Source organism: Epargyreus clarus, unplaced genomic scaffold, assembly GCF_041222505.1.
Source record: "Epargyreus clarus isolate Ecla_fem2 unplaced genomic scaffold, WU_Ecla_fem_2.2 ptg000015l, whole genome shotgun sequence".
Classification (NCBI taxonomy): Eukaryota; Metazoa; Arthropoda; class Insecta; order Lepidoptera; family Hesperiidae; genus Epargyreus; species Epargyreus clarus.
The window spans coordinates 5353298-5379996 of record NW_027332223.1 but is presented as its reverse complement, the minus strand read 5'-3'; the positions used below and the strand labels follow the sequence as shown (position 1 = coordinate 5379996).

The 26699-nt window shown below is 33.5% G+C and overlaps 2 protein-coding genes across 2 annotated transcripts; one reads left to right on the top strand and one right to left on the bottom strand.

The window, feature by feature from the left end:
- Positions 1-345: 345 nt before the first annotated feature.
- PlexB (plexin B) lies at positions 346-7513 on the top strand. The gene has a single exon (XM_073080192.1). The coding sequence runs from the start codon at positions 496-498 to the stop codon at positions 6178-6180; it is 5685 nt and encodes a 1894-aa protein (XP_072936293.1). The 5' UTR covers positions 346-495; the 3' UTR covers positions 6181-7513.
- A 52-nt stretch (positions 7514-7565) lies between these two features.
- Hydr2 (abhydrolase domain-containing protein 2) lies at positions 7566-24259 on the bottom strand. Its single transcript, XM_073080193.1, has 7 exons — positions 23944-24259; positions 19914-20086; positions 18794-18961; positions 13928-14111; positions 12560-12754; positions 11345-11499; positions 7566-10962 (listed from the first exon to the last, which is right to left on the bottom strand). Exons 1-7 carry the CDS (start codon positions 24096-24098, stop codon positions 10691-10693), a joined length of 1302 nt encoding a protein of 433 aa, XP_072936294.1. The 5' UTR covers positions 24099-24259; the 3' UTR covers positions 7566-10690.
- Between the last annotated feature and the right edge of the window lie 2440 nt (positions 24260-26699).

The window sequence follows — 26699 nt, the reverse complement described above, 5'->3', positions numbered from 1 at the left end:
TAACGCAGATGCGTTAATATATAATTAATTTTAAAGCTCACGTAGCACGTCTTCATAACAATGCATATCAGCGGCTGCATAAATGAACAAGGCCAGCGATCTCTGGACACGTTCTTTAGCGTTATGGTGCGACCTAACTGTAGTAAACGATAAATATACTAAAAACATGGATAACGATGGTAACGCGATGCGTTGCAATCCGACTCGCTCAAATGTGCTCAAATCTTTACTCTTCACCTTTCTTTAGGGCATGCATAAATCTTGGCGTACTACTTTACTTGTCTATGGCACATGTATCTAGGCTGTAAAAATCATGAGTGAGTTTCTATAAGTTATTAAAAAAAAAACTTGTTGTTTATTCTATGTCATGGGCATCGATGTATGCTTTTGCCATTTACAATATTTTTGTAAAATGGGTTGAAAATGAAACAAAAATAAAGTAGTGGTTGTGAAAATAAGAAGAATTGTTTCCTAAAGTTAAATTAAAATGCGATCATGGCTACCTTTACGACGGTATTAGTCATAACATTCTGGTTATGGTGCACAATAGTGTATGGGTTCGAGTTCATATCACAATATCCGATTCATCAAAATGAGACGTTTCAATTCAATCATCTCGCCGTGGATAAAATAAGCGGTCAAGTTTACGCTGGATCAATAAATTGGCTACATCAGCTCAGTCCGGATCTCAAACCGATTCACGTAGTCAGTACCGGGCCGAAACTGGATAATCCGACATGCCATGCAACCGGCTGCGGCTCGGCCGATATACAGAGAACGTATATTGATAATGTAAATAAGATCCTGGTGATCGATCAAGAATCTAGAATAGTGATCGCGTGTGGCTCTGTCGCGCAGGGCTCCTGTTACAAATACAAGCTTGGTGACTTATCAGCGAAACCGGAATTTGTGCCCGAGAGTGTTGCAGCTAACGACGCGGAGGCGTCCACTTACGCCTTCATAGGGCCCGAACGATATACATCGTGGGACAGATCCAACGTGCTGTATGTGGGGACGACGTTCACGAACAATGGAGAGTACAGGCACGACGTACCGGCCATATCCAGTCGCGACCTGCTCTCTCTGAAGGTGGCAGAATTCTCGTTCTCCAAACAGAGTTTGATACAGATTGATGTGAAGTATAGAGACAATTTTCTTGTGCAATATGTATATGGTTTCAATGCTAGTGATTATGCCTATTTTCTTATTATTCAAAAACATTCCCACCTTGCTGGTAATGAAGAGCTTGGATATGTGTCACGCCTGGCCCGCACCTGTGTAAATGATGATAACTATAATAGCTATACTGAGGTAACTTTAGAATGTCATGTCCGAGAAGAAACTACTAATGGTAAGATTGAAGATGTCAATTACAATTTAGTTCAAGATGCAAAAATTGCTAAGGCTGGTTTCAATCTAGCCACCCAATTAGGTATAGAAGCAGGGGACCCAGTTCTTGTTGCATTATTTAGTCCATCTAAAGGTATCACCAATGAACCAGCATCTAAATCGGCTATATGTGTATTTTCATTACAGGAGATAGAGATTAAGTTCAATGAGAATGTTCATATGTGTTTTAATGGTAGTACTAAGGCTAGAAATATGGGTTACATATCAGGCATGATATCAGACGGCAAATGTCCCAGTGTTGGTTCCACAGGGAACATACTTAATTTTTGTGAAGTAGGATTAAAAATAAGTGGGCTATACCCTATCAAAACAGCATCTGTCATACATTGGAATGACACATTAGTGACATCGGTAACCATGTCAGTGACTGGTCTTCACACTGTGGCTTTTCTAGGTACAAGTGAGGGTACACTGTTGAAAGTACTTGTAGATGCTGAAAAGGCCTTGGAATATTCAAGTGAGGACATATTACCTGGTCAAAAAATTCTACCTGATACAACATTGTCCCCATATCAGAGAACCTTGTATATACTTGGGAAAAACACAATTATACAAATACCAACTGAGAGATGCGCTGAACATGGTAATTGCTCCTCATGCTTAGAATCCAATGACCCTCATTGTGGTTGGTGCTCCTTAGAAAAACGTTGCACAATCCAAAGCATGTGTCAAAAAGGAACACAAAGCGCACCAAGGTGGCTCTCTCAGTACACAGGGCAACAGTGTATAGATTTTGAACAAATACTTCCTGATAGAATTTCCATGACAGAGATTACTACAGTTCAGCTTATTATCAGGACGTTACCGGAGCTTCCATTTGGTGCAAAATATAAATGTGTCTTTGGTAATGCTGCTCCAATTGATGCAGCAGTAACATCGAGTGGTCTTGCATGCCCTACGCCAGATTTGAAGCACAGGCCTAAGATTCCATCAACTCAAGATCATGTGTATGTCCCTCTTTCAGTACATTCCTCTGAAACAAATAAGGATTTTGTTTCCCGGAACTTTGCATTTTATGATTGCTCAAAACATACAACTTGCCACACATGCATAATGAGTGAATGGGCTTGTAATTGGTGCATTTATGATAACAAATGCACTCATGATATATCTGTATGTCAGAGGACAATTATCAGTGGTGAAAATAATCCAACCAAATTACTTAATCATGGCATTGGACACTGTCCCAGAATAAGACAGTACAAAAAGCCGATTTTGCTGCCTAATAATGTACCAAAAGAATTGGAGTTGGAGGTTGAAAACCTGCCTCATTTGCAACCAGGGCATACAGGATTCCAATGTATTGTGAGCATTGAATTAGCTAATATGATTTTGCCAGCTAGAGTTGAGTCAAACCACTTTATAGTTTGTGATAAAACAATGTATTCATATGAAGAAGATGTGGGAGAATATAATGTTAGTGTTAAAGTATTTTGGAATCACAAGCACTACATAGACACCATAACAATAACATTGTACAAGTGTGAAATTTTAGGATCTCACAGAGACCATGCAGATTGTTCCTTATGTATAACTCGAAATTCTATTTATCAGTGCACATGGTGTGGTAATTCTTGTTCGTACAGTGAATCTTGTCTTGAAAATCCTGTAACAGAATGTCCCAAACCCAGAATTGATATGATTAAACCTTTAAGTGGACCAGTTGAAGGTGGGACTATAGTCACTATTGAAGGAAGTAACCTGGGCTTAAGAGTGGAAGAAGTGACAGGGAAAGTCAGAATTGGTGAGGTATTATGTGACATAGTTGATTTTGAGGTATCTGTTAGTATTACTTGTAAAACTGGACCATCTAATAGTTCCACTGTAGCACCAGTTATTGTAGAAAATGATGCTGGTTATACAGAATCATCTGTGCTCTTTAGTTACAAAAATATCAAGTTACAAGGTATATATCCAGCTTTGGGTCCTGTATCTGGGGGTACACAATTAGCTATAGGTGGTCAACATTTAAATATTGGGTCATCTGTTTTTGCGTACATGGATGAATTGCCCTGTTCTGTTAATAAGACTCAAACATCAAATAGTAGATTGATATGTATCACTCCCAAAGCTAATACCCCTAGAGTGATTCATACACTGACAGTGTCTATTGATAATGCTAATCGCACATTATATGGTGACTTGTTCAATTATACTGCTGATCCCACAATAATGGAAATAAAACCACTAAAAAGCTTTGTATCTGGTGGCAGAATGATAACAGTTCATGGAACAAATTTGCATACTATCCAAAAACCATTAATGAAATTATATTATGGTAATGAATTACTGCCTGTTAATTCTACTGCATGTTCAGTATTAAATTCTAATCAAATGGAATGCCCAAGCCCAGCAATTAATAAAAAATATCAGGAAATACTCCAAGCCACGAAGTCGCAAACGAGTACACCACAGGTAGCCATGAAAGTTGGTTTTGTTATGGATAATGTGGAAACAATGCATGACTTAGAAAAATACTTCAATCCACCTAGAACTCATATGGTATTTGTTGATGATCCCCATGTTTACCAGTTTCCAAATCGTATCAAATCATACAAAGGTGATCCGTTAGTAATAGAAGGTGAAAATTTAATAAGGGCAAGTGATGAATCAGATGTAGTTGTCACCATTGGTACACAACCATGCAATGTTACTAGCTTGACTATGCAACAACTCTTATGTACACCACCTGAGATACAACCAATGAATACAGATGAGAATGGTTTACAAATGAGTGATATAAATTTGCCATTAGTAGTGGTTAAAGTTGGACAAAATTTGCGATTTCCTATTGGATACCTGCATTACGAGTTATTAAGAAATTATAATTTTCCACCAGAAGCTATAGCAGGCATTGCTGCTGGAACATTTTTCTTAGTCCTGATATTTATGATAGTATTGGTTATGTATAGAAGAAGAAGCACTAAAGCTGAAAGAGAATACAAAAGAATTCAAATACAGATGGATACCCTAGAAAGTAATGTTAGATTAGAATGCAAATTAGCCTTTGCAGAGTTGCAAACTGATATGTCTGATTTGGCAGCTGATTTGGAACATTCAGGCATACCTACTCTTGATCATGTCAATTATGTCATGAAGGTGTTTTTCCCAGGTGTATCAGATCATCCGATTTTAAATGTTCAAAGTCAATTTATTAACACACCAAGAACAAATTATGATGCAGCTATGTTCCAATTTGAACAACTCCTAAACAATAAATGTTTCCTTCTGTCATTTATAGACACATTAGAAGCCCAAAAAACGTTTAATATTAGAGACAAGGTTAATGTTGCTTCTCTTTTAATGGTTATTCTCATGGGTAAAATGGAATACGCCACTGATATTTTAAAATCGTTATTGTTGCGTTTAATTGAAAAATCTGTATGTAACAAGCACCCACAATTGATGTTAAGACGGACAGAGAGTGTGGTTGAAAAGATGCTAACAAACTGGATGGCTTTGTGTATGTATTATTATCTCAAAGACTATGCTGGCTCATCATTATTCTTATTATTCAAAGCTATTAAACATCAAATTGAAAAAGGTGTTGTCGATGCCATTACTCACGAAGCTAGATATTCGTTATCAGAAGAGAAACTTTTAAAAGAACAAATTGATTATCAGACTGTAACTTTACATGTCGTACAGGAAGATTTTGATGATAAAGTTCAATGTAAAGTCTTAGATTGTGATAGTATATCACAAGTAAAATCAAAGATATTGGATGCTTTGTTTAAAAATACACCGTTCTCAATGAGGCCGTCCGTCCATGAAGTTGATCTAGAATGGCGTCATGGGAGAGGTGGGCATGTGACTCTGCAAGATGAAGACGTCACTACAAAAACCGTTAATGGGTGGAGAAAACTGAATACATTGGCTCATTATGGCGTTAAGGAATCTGCTGTTATGTCTCTGATATCCCGTCAAAATGATAGTTTTAATACGCCCTATAAAATTCCATGCAAAAATTGCACTGGTATATATTGTTCAAATTCTCACATCAGAGTATACAAGAGCGATATAACTGATCAAAATGTTCATTATTACCACCTGGTCAAACCTATTGAATATCAACACATTGTGAACAAGAGCTCAGAACACAGTCATAAAGCCATACCAGAAATATTCCTTACTAGACTTCTCTCTACAAAAGGCACGGTACATAAGTTTGTTGATGACTTTTTTGGTACGATACTAACAGTAAATGAAGTTCTTCCCCCTGCTGTAAAATGGCTATTTGATCTTTTTGACGACGCCGCCCGGGCGCACGGCATCATGAATCCAGAAGTCGTACATGCCTGGAAGTCAAACAGTTTACCTTTGCGATTTTGGGTCAATCTGATAAAAAATCCAGACTTCATATTTGATATAAACAAAACAGCTACTGTTGATTCCTCGTTGTCTGTGATTGCTCAAACTTTTATGGATGCTTGTTCATTGAGTGAACATCGTCTTTGCAAAGATTCTCCTTCCAATAAATTGCTGTTTGCAAAAGATTTGCCCACTTATAGAGAAATGGTTATCCAATTTTATCAAGCTGTATCTCAATTACCTCAAGTAACCGACCAAGAGCTAAGTACTTCAATGCAACAACTTTCAGTGGAACAGTTGAATGAATTTGATACCCTGTCTGCTTTGAAAGAGTTGTACATCTATGTCAGTAAATACAGAGAACAAATTATTTTAGGTTTAGAAAATAAAATGCACCTAGCTCATAAATTAGATAATGTAGCATGCACTATGGAAGGTGATCCTACATCCATATGCTGACTATATGATAACGTGAGTTACGATTTAATTGCATTTACGTAATTTATTTGAAACAGCATATATTTTGTAAAATAAAAGCTTTAATTTATTCTAAAATACTCAGATTAAAACAGATGTATTATGTAAAAAGACTGTAAAGTATCGGTTCCATAACACTAGGTAGCTTTATTTTTTTTTCATTGACTATTATTCAATACTTTAAGGTAAGGGCATATTATTATAGTATGTACTATTTTAAGCTAATTTATATTTTTAATACTCGTCTCAATAGGTAATATTTGATTGATCTTTTTATGTAATTTATGTCTAAGCATTCTGTACTCTCCCAGTGGCCATATTTAATTCTGACTGCCATTTATTACTTTATACCTGGTGTGTAAACTGCAACTAAATGTACCCAATGTTAGAATCTCTGTTATTTGTACAATTTAAATTTTATTGTTTCTGAAAAATATATAGATCTGGCACTGATATTAGATACTGTAATATATTTATGTGTAAGCATCTAAATACTTAACTATTGATGTGTATTGCTAAGATGTATGTGTAAAGATATAAGTTGTAAGTTAAGAAAATGTTGTGATATTTGTATTTGGAATATTTATAACATTTTAATGGTTCATTGTGCTTGTGTTGTCAAAAAAATTAAGATAATGTACTCATCTTTTAGCATATTAATGAATTTTAATGACTTTTTTATTGTCCTTTTTATACGTAGTCTTTTGCATTTATATGAATTCTATATAAAAATACCATAAATTTGCACACGTCTTTTAAGCCTAATAGTTTCTTGTAGATACATAATCTGCCCAATTTGTACAAGACAATATAGATTTAATGTAAAATAAATGATTTTGTTAAAATCAAAAATATACGTCGCCGTCGCCCAAATGAAAAATTGCAGGTTATATACGTTTGATAGCACATTTTTTAATGTAAAAATTTGAATATTTATTAATTCTCAAACCGACAAATTGTTAAAAGTAATTTTCCATAACTATAAATTTCGATCTCATTAAGATTTATTACTTAACATGTGAGCTCAACAATATATTTTTAAGATAAATCTCTAATTATTTTTCAAGAAGTATAGATAAATAAATGTCATTATAATATGTATTCATTTATATCAATTAATTATTAAATATAAAACGCGAAGCACAAGTTAAATATTTATATTACACTATATGAATGTCGTTCTAATGCCATTATAATATTCCATTTACAAAATTAAATAAGAATAGATTGTACTTTGTTAGTAAGTAAGGCAGCGTAAATCACCCGTCTCTTAAAATTTTATATAATTGACTAGAAATATACTTATTTATCAATCTTTTTGTAATGAATGATTTCAGAATGAATGGGAAAAATGAAAAAGTCGTATGTGCATTATCATTTCCATTTATTAAACACAAAATTCATATTCGTTTAGGCAACTCAATACACTGACACAATTTTTATTTTTTACGTTTCATTACCTAAAGACATGGGCGTATGCAAAGGGGGAGTTAGGATGTTCGGAGGCCCCATAGGTATAGACGAGAAGGTATAATACTTCAAACAAGGTGACCTTTCTTGTTTCCGTCAAATTTCAAAGACTTGACAACTTTTTGTCGACTTATTCGTATAATTGCAATTATCGCTGTTATTCGCAAATTAAACGTCCTGACCTGCGGCGTATACCCACGCTACGCCACTGCTTTGGACTCTCATTACAATCCTATAGCTACGCCCATGCCTAAAGATCTAATAATTTCACTTGGGCCTATACAAATTTCGTTGTTTCATGTTTATTATACAATTAAATTAATTACTATTTGCCATTAATTCATTATGGTTAAAACACTCAAATTCTATAACATAAACACAAATGATACTCGTCAAATCATAACGTTTTCATCAGTTTGGGATAATTATTAAAACTTATTGTCTCTAAATTTCTTTGTAACATTTTTTCATTAAAATATGAAAATATATTATATCTAATAATTTTCTATATCACTCATCAACGGAACCAACCTGTTGAGATCAGTAATTTGGACATTAAATGAAAATAAATTCCATAGTGGCATATGGCAACAAATGAAATAAGGACAGAAACAGAATGCGGAAAACTGATTTGCTCATTTGCCCATTAAGTTTTTAAATTTTATTTTATAAGACTGTCCTATCTGACTATCTGTTGTTGCTATTGAGTCCCATGATAATTTTTATTTCAGTAGGTACAATGAGCAATAAAATTATTCCTCGTGTTATGTACGGCCACATTAACTATTACGAGATTCTGTTCAAAAACAGAAACAAAACACCAATATTATGCGATGAATTGTCGCTATTATATAACACTTATTGAAGGACAACCACATTCATTTAAATTTTGTGAAAGTCAATTAAACTATACACTACAATAAATAAATGTGCTTTTGATAATTTGCGCAACAAAGCATTTATATTATTTCCTATGTAACGTATTTGTACATAGTAATAAAACACTTAAAAATATACATAACTTTTTATAAGGAGTAGAACAATTTAGGATTTACAATATAAAACTTCTTTTTAATTAAGTCAAATATACATTTTAACATTACCTTTGTAAAGATCAAACCTGTTTGAATTTATAAACACTTTTTTTCAGTTTTATTTATTCTAACTGCGGTGTAAAAACTTTAAATTACGCTTTCATTCTTAATATTTCCAGGCCTATAGTAGACGTGCTAGGTTCATAAAATAGTAAAAACCGGTCAATTTCATAAAAGTTTTTTATTTACAAAATTGTCGGTACGCTGCTGCCCTTAACATCTGATTAATGCTAAAATTGTAACTAAAATGTGCGACTTCGAATAAGAAAAACAATCTCACAAATATCTTTATTTTGTACAAACATCATGTTCATAAATATATAATGAAGTACAATATCTAACATAATTACAGCACCTGGAATTAACATGCTGTGTGCTAAGGTGCCCAAATTGCGGCATATGATATGCGAGTAGTGAATGGTATGAACTTAAATACTGATCTCCAATATACAGCTGGAGTTTTAGAGTACTGTAAAAAAAACCGAAGCTTCCCAATAAGACCGAGCGGCGCCTATTAAAATCATAAACAATCCTTCACGCCACACAATCGTAGAATCGAAATTGTCCACAAAGTATAGCCTATTATGTGGTGAAACCCAACCGTGCCATCTTTAGCTGGAATCTTTAGTTTTCTTTAAATTCACTAAAAAATAAATACATACATGATACTGTAGCTGTGTTAGTGATTGTACTGTACATATTAAATATATCTTATGTATGGTTTATAAAATATACATATAAATTGTGCTTTATTATTTGTACTACGAACACAACTTTGTAAGCGATTCAACACAATGTCAATACACGCATATGCTATGCTAAATGCTGTACACATTATGCTATGTCGATTGCCACTCGTAGTTTGGTGTTCTATCACATATATTTGGGTACAAAGCATAAGCGTACACTTAACAACAAACTTGCACTAAACATTTAAATTCAATAAGGCAATCTCATAAACATCATTCTTTCATTTTTAAACTGTTTACATAAATAAATGCAGAAGTAGATAATCCATACAATAACAAGGTATAATTCAATATGTATAATAAATTTGTATACGACGAAATGCTCTCAATTTCCGATATCATAATATATAATCAAAAAGGCAATTTAACTTAGCGTATCATCTCAATTCTTTCATTCAATGAGAATAACTTATTATTCTGATTGGATATAAGTTATTCACGGTCATGCGTAACACCCAGACAGTTAGTGTTTAATGTGCCCCATTATAGATATCACAATATAAATTAATACATAAAAGCATACAGAATTTAATAACATTGCACATAAGCATACATTCAACACACACATAAGTACCAGAAATTAAGTATACCTCTAAGGTGCGTCTCAAAATCAAGTACAATACATTTCACACGTCCAGTTCTTATAGCGTTATTAAATCGTGAATAATCTAGAATTATAATAATCTTTTGTAATATTATTTTATCAAAGTTTTAAACAAAATAAATATTTAACCTTTTTTGTATAATTACATCATTATCAAAGAATGCTGAGTTAATCACTTACGATTTCTAATCGCAAATATAAAATTGACATTATTAAAACATTATTTAACGTTTATATTAATGTTTATTCAATCATTCAAGGAATGTTATATAATTTGTCTCCTGTATGAAAACAAAGAACCACTCATCAATCTGCAAATGATTAATTCGACATTCTTACTGCCGGTTTCTGGAATCATAGCTTAATATAAAAATAAATAGTATCATTAAAAACATACATGCCATTCACGGTACATCTTGTACACATTGAAATTATTTCGTTAATATAGTAATAGTAATACACGAGAGTTACCGCACCTGGCGTTTCGAGTGTAGTGATAACATCATTCCAGAAACCCAGCAATGGTGATTGTATAAATTAACTCAACAGTTCAGTACTCTACAGTGTGGTCCTAATTATGATTTTTGTGTTTGTTTCTCGAGTGGATCACGGTATATAATAGTGGCCGGTTTGATAAGGTCTGGCTCGTCTTCTGGTATGCAGAAATCGTTAGTGGCCTCGGAGTCTTTTCCAGGGCATTTATTATGTGCCATGAGCAAACCGCCCACCAGCCCGACCAGCGCCCGGTCCAGCCAGGTCACCGGGTTGGCGTATATCAACCCTCCTTCGTAGAAACCCAGATGGCCACCGTGTGCGAGCTCCAAGAACATCGCTTTGTCGGTGGAGCCTGAACAAATTGATTTAATGAGCATTGTTTTATTAAGTAATTTGCGGTTTATCTTATCTCAACCGGAAAACGTCTAAAGGGACTTAGACATTCATACAATTATCTAATCTTGACATAATATTACGTGCAATAGTAGCTACTGACGTAAGAATTCCCTGCGTTTTTGCTTTGGTGAAACATAAATAATTTATTTCTTGCTCATAAGTTGCATAATAAATGGTAATTAAATTATAGTAACATCCATATCAACATCTCTCTTTTGTATTTTTCATTAGAACATAAAAAACGAAACGACTAAAGAACGAAAATATAGTTACAATTTTAATAAAATTACCAATTAGAATCTTATTAAGTACATAGAAAAAAACACAAAAATACTTACTGACAAATTCTCTAATGGTAGGCAATAATGGCTCAGGAACTATAGGATCATCGCGTGCATTTATAAATATCATTGGGGTTTTTATATTGTGGAAATAAAAAGCAGAGGAACTCCACTTGTACAGATCTGTGACAGATTCAAATCCATGAACTTTCCTGCAAATACAAAAAAACATATCAATGGAAGAATTATATAAAATACATCGATTATTTTCTCATATTAGTAAATAAAGATATATGGTTCCTGAGGTCTACGACTAAAATGGCCGATGTCTTAATACCTAATGATGATACAATTCAGAAAATACTTCTTAGATGTTTCATATAATTGCCTCTAAACGCCTATGATGCTATAGCAACACTAATCTGTCATCGTTTTATAGGTATGGACAATAAATCGAAACAATAAAGCATTGTGCGCCGGTGATATCATTCGAAATAAATTACGGGCAACGCGATCGATTCCAATTACTTCGACCGGCGCAAAGAACGCGTTATACCTACCTACTTCATTGTACGTGTTTTATGCTTTTGCAATATTTCCTTCAACATTAAAGCAGAAGGATATGTATCTATTGTACTTATTTTGTAACTTTGGTAACCTTTTGCCGACATATTGAAGGTCGCATCAAGTTATCGAACTGCACCGATAAAAAATCACGCATTACCGATATTAAATGTAAAATACTAATGCGTCCTTTTAAAATATATGCAAAGGCATAAAAATATTCGTAATGAGAGAACATCTACATCTCATTAAATTTATATATTTATCCTAGTCAAAATTATTATAAAGAAATAAAAAAAGTGATCGATAATATAACTGTCTACACATCTTGCATATAATATATTATTTCATGAAAGTTTAATTTACAATGTCAATTACTGTAAAGGAGCATGTGAACGCTTTCTATACTCACAGCCCCACACTAGGATTCCCTGTGTCGCGGGTGCCATGGACACACAGACAACTACACAAACACCCAGACCCAGAAATAGAAATCTTAATTCATAATTTTGATATCTTTCCAACCGGGGACCCTTTGCGCCGGACCATGTGGAGCATGTGAAGATTAAGTTACTTCAGAGTCAGACCATACATATTTATATCGTTCAAGTAATGACTTCTTTTATAGACTACATTTTATAGATTGTTAATGTAATTATCGATTTAAAATTATAGGATATTTGTGATATGATTAGGTTTCTTATTTACCTAGAGTAAGCCTCATCGAGATCCGGCAGCGTGCCTGCGGAGACGATCATGTTCTCGTCGAGCGAATACCTACTCTTCATCTCTTGGCTCAGCAGCGAGCGCTTGTGACGGGTGATGATGTTGCGGTAGTTGTCCGTCATGATGTACAGGTAGAAACGACGGAAGTTCTGCCATTGCAGAAGGTATACCATGGTGCTAAAACAGCAAAAAATATATGGATGTAGTATATCTATACACCAATACATAATGTCGGTGATGCAAAGAAGATTTGTCTGGTATTTCAAAGGCAACAACAACTTCTAGCAATCAGGTAGCCCATCTGCCTCGTCACTAGGTGTCATAATACAAAAAAAGTGAATGACGCTAGCGCAACCGTATTTATTTTTAATACTGACAAAAATCTGCACCACATAGTATTTATGTATGTAGGTTTTTTTTTTATATTTAACCTAACGATAAGGCAGACGGGCTACCTGATGGAAAGCGGTTACCGTCGCCTATGGACATTTGCAACACCAGAGGAGTCGCCAATGCATCGCCGGCTTTTAAAAAAATATAATTATAGTGATGACATAATGCTTGTGGATAATTGTTTCTCATTACATTGCATAATTTACCTTAATGTGCCAAATTTTAGTACCCATTTGTATCTGTATGGCTTTATTAAAACCGTCAACTGTTTATTAGAACTCTACTGAATATTAAATTTATCTACATCTTGTCTTGTGTACATATACTTGCGTGAAAAGTGAACTAGACTGTAACCCATGATCAATATGTCTGACGTACCTATATTGATTTATCCATTATCATACATAACTAAGTACTTTGTACATACAAACACAAGTTTAAAGTTTAGCGTTAATGATGCATATGTGCCACAATTAAAGAGTATATTATAGTAGGAGGCCATTCTAGCATAGATTCATATTTTCAACATATGTGTGTGTAGGCGCATCAGAGGTCTGAGGGTAAAATTTCGAAACACACTTTTTAAATTCTATTGTCTAACACTTAATTGGCTATATCTGATATTATTATTAAGTGATCGAACGTCATGGATACCATTACTATTCTTAGTCGATTCCAGGGCGCTATATGTTTAATATACGAGACGTATAATAAACTACGGTTGTCGAATTGATAAGAACCTCAAACCGGTAACAGGTCAGTCATCTTTAGAATATTCCTGCATCATTATAAAGTATTTATATTTTTAGGAATAAAACTCACATGTATAGTAGGTATATCTACGCCCATTTGTAGAAATTTTAACCTTGATAATAGCTATTATATGTGAGCAGTCAACCTTGCCTTAGGGTAATTTGATCGGTGGGCGCTCTTACATATTTATACGCCTATACTTACTCAATAGCATTATATCCTTGACATATTGAGATGCCTCCAATTATGTTTTTTGGCCGCTTCCTTTCCTCCCCCAAGTATTTAGTAATTAAATTGCCTCCAAGACTGAACCCGACTAGAACTAGTTTTGTGTTAGGGAACCGCTCCATCAAATTGTCCACCATGTAGCTGAAATCATCGGTGTGACCTGTAGAAAAATATATATGACATGAGAAGGGTCCTTTTGCACGTTTTACTGGAGCGGTGCAGACGCAATATAATCGCAATCCAGTCACAATACAAAGAGTAATCACCCCAGACCCTAAGGGCGTTTATGCACAATAGACAGCCAGCGACCTCGAAAAAGTCATAGTGCAAAAAGACCCTAAAGCAACAAGATAATTCATTGCAAAAGTACATTGGCCTTGATGATAACTTTTGACATTTGAAACCACGCCACCGTTTGGTAATACGGTTAGTAATTATAGTAGAATTTTTGCGAATGATTTAGATTGGGCGAATAGTGTTCGACCATTTCATTTTAAGACTAATAAGTGATGTACAAGAATATTCGATACAATCTATTTAATTTATTTTACCTACATGGTATCGATAATTTAAACAAATTGAGTAAAATTGGCAAATCACACTATTCAAGTGTGCACTAATTTCAAAAGCACGCGTCTTTGAAATTTAATTTCGCTATTTTTACCTTTTTTTTTCTTTTTTTTTTGTTTTCGACGACGTGGGAGCGACGCCGGGTTATGTGGGATTTTACCGCACTAAAACCTCCCCGGTGGCCGTCATCAGCGCTTGGTGGAGATCTCCGGGATCTCCGATGGAACACAACCGGAGTCCTCCCAACGCGATGCCCCGGTCGGGCTCTGCCCTGGGGGGAGCAGTTTACGTTCCTCACGCACACCTGGTGTTTACGACGACATGCGATCACACATGCCGCGGTCCTTCCCGGGGTTGCTTGCCGGACGGTTCGAGCTCCCACTCTTGCCATATCATAGCCCTATTCTAGTCCCGGAACTACAGGGAAATCGCTATTTTTACTTACCTATATGTTAAGCTTATCATGTTTAAGTGCGATACAAACTTCAATCAACACTTGATCGAAGGATACAAAGTACTTTTAAGAGATAGAGATAAAACGAGAATCATACAACAGATACCTAAGTAATAATATTATAGTAAACATGGAAATTATTTGATAAACCACGTTAGAAAACGCGGATTAGTATGCTGCCACACTGCAAAGTGATGCTGACATTAGCACAAAGACTCACATACTCATTATTGATATACGTAAACTTTTAATTCTCATTTAAAGTAATTTATATTTATGAATCCATTCTTTGTATAAATTAAACACAACAGAATACACCGATTGTTATTTTATCTTTCATCTTTATTTATATTTAAAAATAATAACATTATAATATTTTGCTGAATGATTTCTAGGTTACATAAGAATGTAACGTCCAATTAAATATATGTAAAGTCAGGAACGCATTGTTTTAATTTTTTAGATTAGTTTTGCATTGTAATACTCAAACAATAGAGAACGTGTTATTAGCAAATTCTAGAAGAATCATACACGCGTTCGAGACTTTACAACTAAAAATGGGATTATAGTATAGGTATTCTATTTAATTTTTTATTTTTTTATTTATTTATTACATTTAAATGTCAAGTAAAATTAATTACAATAAAAACGTTAACGGAGTTAAATTATTTTTTAAATGTACCTATCCATTGTTCTTTTAAAGATTTTCCATGATATTCTGTGCAAATGCGTAATTTATTTTATGTCCCAGGAATTATTACAAAAATATAACGACTCATACGTACATATATATAAATTCATTATAATAGCTCGGTAATTTTAAACATTTCTCAGCAAATCAATGGGTCAAAACGATGACTCAACCATCTTGATTTCAAGCGTTATGATTCTTACTCATATGCATTGTTAAGTAGCGCATAGTGTAATGCATACGTCATACTTCATAGGCGCTTGATTTTTTGCTGCTGTAAATATAAACTATTTTTTTTAATCATATCTGTTGTAAATTACTTTGCAATTCTTGAAATCTGGAGCATAGTACAAACAATACAGTAACATAATATGTATGTTATTTCTACATATTAAATTACTATAAAAACTACTGTAAAATAATATTAGACTCTGAAAACCGTAAAAAATCAAATATACCTACATGAAGTGGAGCTGAATTTTAAGTTATGGTAGTATGAAAGAAAGTAGGATTACGAAAAACATTTCCTATATAGTTCTATACAATAAGGTAAACAAAATATAAATATAGTGAGTAATCTGTTTAACAATCCCACAACAGGAAAACACGATTTAATAATACACTATTTATATAATTATAATTATGTACTTCAAAATTAGTCATTTCGCATATTGGTCGAATTCTATTTTTAGGAAATATAGTTAGAAATTATGTAGTTGAAATTGACGAGGTAAATATCGTAATGTGTGATGCAGTCCTATAATATGAGATAACTCCTGCTTCTGACCATTATACTGCATAATATTCCTTATACAGTACACTCTATTCTAATCGATCAAAGTTAATTGTAAATTTACTTATATAATAGAGAAGGTGGTAGAACCCTTTGTGGTTCGACTCCGGCAGCACCACCGCCACACCTATTTCTGCCTCATAACAGCAGTGTTGAGCGCTGCTGTGTTCTGATTTGAAGGGTGTGGTAAGGGAGACATACTTTTCCGAGGCGTTCCAGCTTAGTCCTCAGGGGTAGCGGCGCATCTGTGGCCGACCTCACTGATCTGGGGTTGATTACAGATGTCTATGGGCGGTAGTAGCCACTTACCATCACGTGGACTGCCGGCTCGTCTGCTACTCCTATATTATAAAAAAAAAAATGTGGTACATACTATAGACACTAAACAGTATTATTCGAAGTTTTAATCTAGCTCATCTCTGTTTATATTTAGAGGATAATATAACTTTTTTTTTTGTTGACGAGGGGGAAACCTTCAAAAGGTACCCTATGCCGTGGGAGCGGCACGGGGTTATGTGGGATTCTTACCGCACTAAAACCCCCCCGGTGGCCGTCCTCGGCGCTGCGTAGAGGACTCCGGGATCTCCAACGGAACGCAACCGGAGTCCACTTGGCGCGTTGCCCCGTTGGGCTCCGCCCAGGTGAGCTTGAAACTCACCACACCATCTGGTGTTAACGACGGTATGCGACCACACATATCGCCGTCCATGCCGGGGTTGCTGGCCAGGCGGTTCGAGCTCCCACTCTTGCCGTCCGCAACCCCGGAAGCCCCCTTTTAGTCGGCTCTTACGACAGGCAGGGGATACCGTAGCCCTATTCTGGTCCCGGAACTACAGGGACAAGAGGATAATTTAACTAAGTATTTTATAACTTGATCTAGTGCAGTACGCTTTCAGGGTCAAGTATTCGGTAACACGATAACGGTTTCCTATTCGGTAACATTACGGTTGATATTTACAATGTTATCCTTAACATTGAATCTACTTATCATATAGAAGTAGACGACGGTAAGACATGTAGACGAGTAGAAAGGATTAGATTTGTATACTGGAGTTATACCTAGATATGCTGCTTTATAACAAAGCAGAGTCAATAACATAAGCATGAATAATTTATCATTATATTCATTAGCACCTAAAGATTCAAATGTACCTATATGATTCAACAATACCCGCTGAGTTTGTTTTGATGAATTCATAATGAATTGACATGAGTCATGTCAAGAGTTTAAGAAGAAATAGACATGGATCTACCTGAAAATAAGTGGTAAGATCACTGCCGCCCATGGGCATCTCACCAGCTTCAAATAGAACATGATTTTATATATGAGTAGGTTATCTCAACAATAAATAAGCAATTAAGTTGTAATGACTCATGGTACATTTGTCAGTATTTGGGATAACGAACTCATTACTGAGGTGCACCCAAGCTATCATATAACCATTAAGAGCTAGGAAATTGTTTTACTTATAACCACACGCATTAATCGAAACGCTTTTTCATTATTGACCGTTTGCACGTTACATCTGCAGTGCGCACGCAACGTCTGTAGGCTCAAAATAAGCTTTGAATATTCAAGAAGCATAGGGTTGTCCGTAAAAAATATATTAATAATTAATTAATTAATTATTATATTCTATAATTAACATAATAATTTTGACTAAACACTGAACATTATAGGTGCTAATTTAACTCATATTTTAAAAAGATTAAACGTAATTATTTATTTTTTTAAAGCTAGAAAATAAGCTTAATTAATAAATTAACAGAAGACTTTATAACAATAAAGTCTCATATAATTAGTAAGGTATAATATAATTAATTAGGTAAAAATTGTTATTGTTTTTCACGATTAAAAATTACCGTAGGTCCTAGTTGAAAAACAGCAGTTGCACGTAACCCCGTATAAAATTGACAAGAAAAACTAATTACAATATAAACGTTAATGGAGGTAAATTATAATTTTAAATATACTTATCCATTGCACTTTTAAATATTTTCCATGACATTCTGCACAAATGCGTAATTTTATAACAAAAATATGACGTTCAAAACGTTTATAAATTCTTTAGGGACGTTTAAACATAGTACTGGCAAAAAGTAACTTTGATATTAAAAGGTTTTCTGGCAAAAAATAGTTATTTCATATAGATTTATTTTTTGTTTTTATTAGATGCAATGAAATTTATCTTACTCATTGCCATCAGTTTCTGCTGATATTGACTTGCACTTTGCGATTTGAATATGATTTGAGTAATTTAGCCGTCCCCACAAAGTGACGGACATCCCCTACAGGTACGTTACTCTGTTAGCCCTGAACATGCGATGACTCACCGTACGAGAATATTCGAGCGCTGGTGACCGGCACGCTGTTGAGCGCGCCGATGTGGTTGAGCACGGCGCACCTGTAGCCGTGGCACTGCGAGTAGTGCACGTAGGTGCGGATGTACACGCTCTCCGACGTGTTCCCGATGCCGGGACAGATCGCCACCGTCACGTCATCTTTAACAACACTTTATAAATTACACATACTTACATATATTATAGCTATACTCACAAAATAAACTGTTAAGCATTCGACAGGTGTTAAATACATTTTAAAATGAAAAGTCGTTTATTTTCTTAGACTAACAATCAGACAAATAATAGTATGTTTCAAAATGAGATAAATATAACATTAATAGATAAAATATATACAATTATCTCAAATATTCCTATAGAAAGGATGATTTGCGTTTAACAATTTCTTATCGATATCAGTTCAATTATCAACAAATTATGATATGTATTCATGTATTTAAAAAAATCAATTGGTTGTATCGCAAGAACTATGATACAAAATCTGTCATAATATAGGCAATATATTCCATAATATTGATTGATAGCGCTACTAAAAATCTGATTATGTTAATTAGTTTGGTCACACTGCATATCAATAAGATCTAAATCCACAAATATGATCTAAGTAAGTGACGTAAGTTCTTTATTCGGTTCTATTTATAGATATTACATAGCTAAAATTATATACAATTTAAGTTTACTATGGTGGAATAATACATGAAGGCTTAGTCACGTTAGAAGTTAGTAAGTTGTATAAAGTATCAACCCACGTACGTAAAAGTCTTGTGTTCAAGATACTTATATATTATAGAGGTGGATGTAACTCTTTGTAGCTTATTATTATTATAAGTTTGGTAACACATTACCGCCGTAGTTCATCACAGTTGTCTACCTTAGAACAACAATGTCAAACGCTGCTAAACTTCTATGTTTTGGTTTAAAAGAAGGAAGAACGTGACACTTGCAAAAGTCATTCTAAGCAATTGCATCAATGATCATGTACAGATAGAACTTCAATCCTATTTGGAGCTGAGTAGTTATCATTTACCATCAGGACTGCGTAGGGGTTTACTCATATCAATGTCATAATATATGGTGAAATAATCAGAATTACCTTCATGTTGAGATCCAACTGGTTCATACAGATCGTACGTAAGGGTGGATCTGTCCGGTAAAACCAGAGAGATTCGCCCGCCGATGGGCCACGGGCACCTCACGCGCCCAATGAGACTGTGCAGTATTGTTTGCACGTGCCCACTGAAACCCCATAGCCGCGTTGGTATATAACTGAAATAAAACATAAAATTATATATTTATACTGAATATTTTGTAATTACGCTAGCTATAGACATCCACTTTTAAATATTTTTACACAGCTTATCTCAAGGAATATATGATTTGAAAAGGTTTCTAATTTTCTACTACCGAGAAAATATTTACCTGAAGTAATTTAGAGGTAATACCTGATTTTTGTACCTTGAACCTTCTTGATTAGTGTGATAGGCCAACTCAATTAACTTAATTTATCATATCACTCTGACATGCAATAAATACCTATCTACCTTAACATTACTGATTAGTATTTAATTTAATATTAGAATAGTTTACACGTATTTGTTCTATGAATAGATTAAGTAGCTAAACAGTAAAGAATATCAAGTGACTCCACGCGGAAATTTAATACCAGCACATATGTAGGAAAATACAAACTCCCCTGTTTCGCTAATACAAACGAATAAAACTATTTATTACACTTGAATAATGCGAAATTAAGAAATGCTCAAATGCATACATCTGTTAAATTGGCTAAAATTTAAGTGCATGTCGTGTGTGTTACTTCAGAATAACCGCCATTATTATAATATTATTCTAATCAGTGATAGCCTAGTGGTTGAAACTCGGCCTCTCGATCGAGAGGCCTGAGGTGCAAATCCCAGGTCTGAGAGGAGACCCGTACAGTGGGACAGTAATGGGTTAGCGACGATTCTATGTTGTTTGTACTTATATACAGTACGAGTATATTATATAAAGTTAAAGTCTGTCTTATTTGCAGTGTTTGCAATTGTATCTTTGGGGCAAACGCATTTGAATGTCCTTGACGTGGACATCACTTGAAAACGTTTGAACCGATATTCAGGCAAAGTCAGAAGCTATTAGTGGAGGAACTGACAATTATTGTACTTCCTGCCTCGCTGTGAAATATCTAGGATGCGTAAAAATTGTAAACCGTGCACCGATGTTCACGCACGCGGAATCTCGTAATAAATATAATGATTACGACTCGGCAGGTTTAGATAAAGAAAAGCGGAAAAGTGTACGTAAGTGTAAAACATCAACCTAACGTAATATTATAAATATGGTAAGTTGAAATGGGTCCAACAGGAATTGAGCATTTACGTTAGATTGGTAGGACGTTCGTTATTACATAAAATAAATTTAGTTCTAGTCAATAATGACGTCAATTAATAGCGTCACAGGCCAAACGGTGTACAATGTTATGTAATACCGATCGGATTTTAACTTTATCTTTCAAATCGTTTAGTATGAAGTAGTTTATTAACCGCGGTTCGTAAGTTAAGTGTGAACAAGTAGCACGTAAATTATTTTGGTATTATCTATGTATTTATCGGTTTATATTGCTATCATGGAAAAATTCCTACGTCTGGAATTCTCTGGAAAAATAATTATTTGAATTATAATACTTCATGATAATATGTATTTAATATTTGACACGTTTGGTTTGATTTCACATTTTATAAATATAGTTTGAATAGAATGATTATAAACATTATTTGAAAGATGTAAGAAAATAAATAGTCTTTATTACCGTATATTGATAGATGTTTTTAAATGAATCATCGAAAATTCTGAGAACCAATATATTCGATTGATTTGTATTTATTATTACGGGAATCCAGTAACATTGCATCATACTCCCATTAATAACTCAAGGTTGAATGGAGAACTTCATGTTTTTGCGCTTGCATTATGTTCTTACTTCTTCCTCGCAGAACGAGCCACGCTTCACGGGGGCGCACGAAATGCATTGGTATCGGTAACAAAAACCTATCGATAAAAGAAACCTCGCAAAAATATATGCCATGCTTTGTCGATTAAACGTTCGGGAGATAGGTAGAGCCACATATAGGATTGAATTTTGGAAATATGTATGTGGTATTTAAGACTAGATAGACAAATAGGACACTTGACTTTTTGTTTTGTATAATGAATAAAGCAGCAAATCCGAGCAGCTAGATAGCCCACAAATGTGAGATGTCTCAATTTTGCTATATTAGAGTTAATGACATAAAAGTTAAGGTCATAGAGCATATATAATGTGGACTTCAGTCTGTAGACATCCCTAGATTTTTTTGGGATGCAAGATCAAGGTAGTGGACAGTAAACAAATGGATTAACATAAACAGCTTCACTTTTGAAGTGTTTGATACTTTTGTCTAAAGTAAACACAGAAATTTTATTTTGGGAGTATTTTGCTGTGTTTTTGTTTATACTTGTAAAATAAATGAGCTATCATTGAGTTTACTAGTCAGTTGATAGAATCACCTACTATGCCTATTATTTTTATAATACCGTCTAAGGGGTGCCATCCACATGGTCAGGAGCAGCAATATATGTAATGGCTTCGCATCATATTTTGATACAACCATTCAAGTGAATTACAAACAAACACTTAATATTGATTAGTCATAGTAGTCCTATTAATCTAACTACTAAGTAGAAGTGAAGACATACTTCAGATTTTCTGTCCGTTTGTATGTCATACCTTGAAAGAGCTGTGGTTTTAAAACTGTATTAGATAACCAATTGAATTAAAGGATTCTCAGAATTACTTGTATAATGACGAACATCCAAACAAAAAATATAATACATAAGAAATATATAAGGACTTAAAAAATATAAATAATAAAAATCAGCATAGCACTGACTTCTATTAATTATCCCATGTGGAATAAAATAATACACATTTGTATGTAAATGGGCACAAATTACTAGAATAGAAATTGTTAGCTGTTTTAAAGTTGAAGCAATTTCAACACAATTTACTGCTTTTTTAAATGTTCAACTAAAGGAACTAAAGGCTACCATACATAAAAGTGTATTAAGCATATTTATTGCCTGTTGGGTGATCATCCCTTGTTTTTTATGAACAATGTTTGCATTATAACAGCTATGAATTACAATTCTGAAGATGTAACTACTTCAGCATTTAGTACTTAATTTTCACTAGATTTGTAAATATTATAACATACAGCACTTCCATCATACACTCAGAAATAACAACAATAGGAGCTTGTAACCAAGGTTAAATAAATGAAAAAAATGTAAACAAACCACATTTTCATTGATTTTGATTGCTGCTTTTGTTACTTTGTAGTAGTTTGTTTTCATATGCAAATTTTATACATACTTGTCAACTTGTGTAACATCTGTTTCAATACAAAATGACTATTGTTTGCAAATTAACAACCAAATTAATATTAATTAGTTTTATTGACATGATGGCTTTATTTATCATTAGGTTTCATGTATGTTTGCTTAGTGATTTAAGTTATGTCTATATTTAATTTAAATTAAAGTAAATTACAACAAAAAGGTCATAGCAATGCCACAAAAATGCCCTTTTTAAAAATTAAATGAAAATTGTTTAAAGGGGAAAAAACTACAGGTAGCGTTCTAAACATTATACCACAAGTGGAAGTGGTTCTTATGACTATATTTTTTTTGCTCTTAAAACTTTGCTCAAGTAGCTTATTTCACACCTATTTGATTAAGTATTTTACCTTGTGTTAAGTACATACATTATGCATTTCTTGTAGAGAAAGTTTGCCACTTACATTTTTTTTTGCAAAACAATTGCTCCAAAAATTTTAATAATTTAACAGTTCTGTATATGCACCAATACCCAATTATTTTTTATTTACATTCTTACATTGTACTGAGCGCACGTTTTGATTAATTAATCTGTAACTAGCGGCCTTACAATTACATTTCCATAGCAAAACATGGTCATGGACAAGTGACATCATCAAGCCGCATCCCAAAAATGAATGATTTCAAGATAAATACTCAATTAATGATAGTTTACTATAATATTGTTTTATTTACAAATATAATGTACTTACGGTTCGCTTAGGAATGGAGCTATAAACAAAATGTTTTCTATAAAGTTCCTATCCCTTCCGTAGATCACAGGTTTGTGCGGCTGACTATTAACGTTTAATATTCGAAACAGAACACACAGTATAACAGCAATGACAGCTAGCAGAACGGTCGACATGTTTAATTTTAAATACTTTCTATTCCGACATCTAATTATTCATAATAGCGGTAAAGTATTACTACATGAGAGAAAGCAATTTTTCACTGAAAACCATGATGCACCTCACACACTCTCCACCAAGACCTCAATTTGACTGACTGAAAATCTCAACTTGTCAGTTGACTTGACTGACGCTGTCACATGTGTTTCATTCATTCATTCTTATTCGAGTTGCTTCCGTTTCCTTCATCATACTTTTCTAGAATATTTTATAAATAAATAATATAATATAAGTAAGTATATATAAGTAGTATTAATTTTTAATAGATAAATCATGTTTTTATTTACTTTATGATGGGTCATTTAAATGTGTTAAACTAGATACTATAATTTGATAAAAGCTGGGAGATACAAATAATGTAATTTAAAGTAAAAACTTCAGGCAACCGAATGATTCTATCATTATATTTTATTTCTGGCCTTTCTGTGCCCCGACCCATAACCCCAAAGAGTATAACCTAGCATAATCCAGAATCAGAAACGTATAGCAACTTAATACAAAATTGTTTTACTAGGCCGAGGACTCAGAGTAAATATTACAATTACTCTGCGGTCAAGGTTATAATATAAAGAAAGGTGGACATCTAGAACCGGTTCCAACAATGCAAATATCCAGCGAGATTACTCTTAGAGTAACGTAGCAAAAATTCACAAAATAATAATTTATTTTTATGTTATAATACCTATATAAAAAACAAATAAATTGGTCTATAGTTTTACTATAATTCGTCTAAGGTCTTGAAATCATAATAAAAATAATACTTGAGGTAATACATTCGGAGGTCATGACCTATATAACATCTTTTTATAGTATTTTTTTATATAATTACCGTACAACCGTTTTTAACAAGTATGTTTATTTTTATTCACTGTGACGTACTTATTATTAATTGTTCATTGGTAAATGGTCAATAATTTGATAGTTTAGTCCAGACACGGATTATAAGCATTTTTCTTGTCACGCAGGTTTATTTCCACGTGCGTGACTGGTCCATAGACGTGTCACTTGCATCCTATAGTAGATGCTTTACCTGTCATTTAGCCACACGCTACCACACTCGTTTTATATGTGTTGCCATCTAAAAAAACGTTAAGGATGAACAACCCTTATCACTTAGGGGTATGGAAAATACATAGTAGTAGATTCTCAGACCTACTGAATATGCATATAAAATTTGGTGAAAATCGGTAAAGCCATTTCGGAGGAGTATGGTTACTAAGATTGTGACTCGAGAATTATAAGATATACATGACGAAACTAATGAATGAAAAACTTCGAAAGTGGAAGGTATAACTAATGGTACAAATAATTTATAAACTTCAAATAAGAACATATTTTATTAGCGAAAAATTAAGTGCCTAGAATAACTAATTACCAATAAATAACAGTATAAATTGATATGAAAAATTACAAAACATCAAATGTATAATACCTAAGTATTATTCCTCTTTATTATTATAATAAACCAAGATGTTAAAATTATATAAATAAGTCTCCCCCACATTAATATTATAAATGAAATGCATTGTACATTTCGAGAAATAGGAGCTTACGTATTTTATGGAGGAAAGAATATTTTTTACATCCATGATTGAGATTTTACACACATAAATGTTATCATTACTATAGAGTTATCCATAAACACTTCACATGTTGACATTCATACAATAAGATCGTGAAAATATAGAACATATAATATTGTCATAAAATATTTAAAAAGGTATAAAATTTTGGATTTTTGTACCTCTATTTCAAAAAGGTTCGTGATAATTTCAATTAGTAATCAATTACAACAATGTTTTAGAACGCCTCAACACTTTCTATGTTTAGGTATTGCCCACTTATCAATCAAATGTTTAGTGGACTTCAAGTGTATAATGTATCATACATTATAATAGCATTTCTCATTACAGACCATAGATTAGTAAAGATATTTCGCCGCCTTGAAATTGAATGAAGCCAGAAACGGCTTAATTTAGTAAGTCCTTTTTGTGAATCCTTGACAAATAAAAAATTTTTTAGACAAAATTTACGAATAAATAACTAATTTACGTAATAATTACGTAATTTACGTAATAAATAAATAATTATTTTAAATATTTTAGGGACATTTTAGCACGGAGAGTGGCAAAACTTTTTTACGCAACTATTTCAATTCTCAAAACTGGGTACATTTTCTTGTTAGGAGTGAGTAATCTTTACTAATCTATGTTACACGAGCAATTATAATGAATCACTGAGATAATACTAAGTAAATGAATTATACATTGCGTGACTGAAGTTACTAAGATGTATCTCTCAAATTATAAGACCTACCATATAGCAATTGTTTACATCAAAAGAAACAGTTTATAGAAATAATTTAGTTATTTTTTGATAATCAGTTATTATCCTTACACTTATTTTGTTACCATTTAACATACCTTACAATATGAGCTAAAAGTATTGTAGGCGAAAGGTTTTGAGAACCAAGAGATCAAAGGGATGTTATTGAACGATTGCGTTTTCAGGAGGTATTAAATTGCAAAAAGCTGTTCCATTTGTAAAAGGTCCTTATA

Excerpts from the sequence above, each read along its gene's own strand:
- PlexB (XM_073080192.1), top strand. The coding sequence starts at position 496 with ATGGCTACCTTTACGACGGTATTAGTCATAACATTCTGGTTATGGTGC.
- Hydr2 (XM_073080193.1), bottom strand. The coding sequence starts at position 24,098 with ATGTCGACCGTTCTGCTAGCTGTCATTGCTGTTATACTGTGTGTTCTG. Across the intron at positions 18,962-19,913 it reads AGTTGGATCTCAACATGAAG|ATGACGTGACGGTGGCGATC; the intron begins GTAATTCTGATT and ends GTGTTGTTAAAG. Across the intron at positions 11,500-12,559 it reads CTCGATGAGGCTTACTCTAG|GAAAGTTCATGGATTTGAAT; the intron begins GTAAATAAGAAA and ends TTGTATTTGCAG.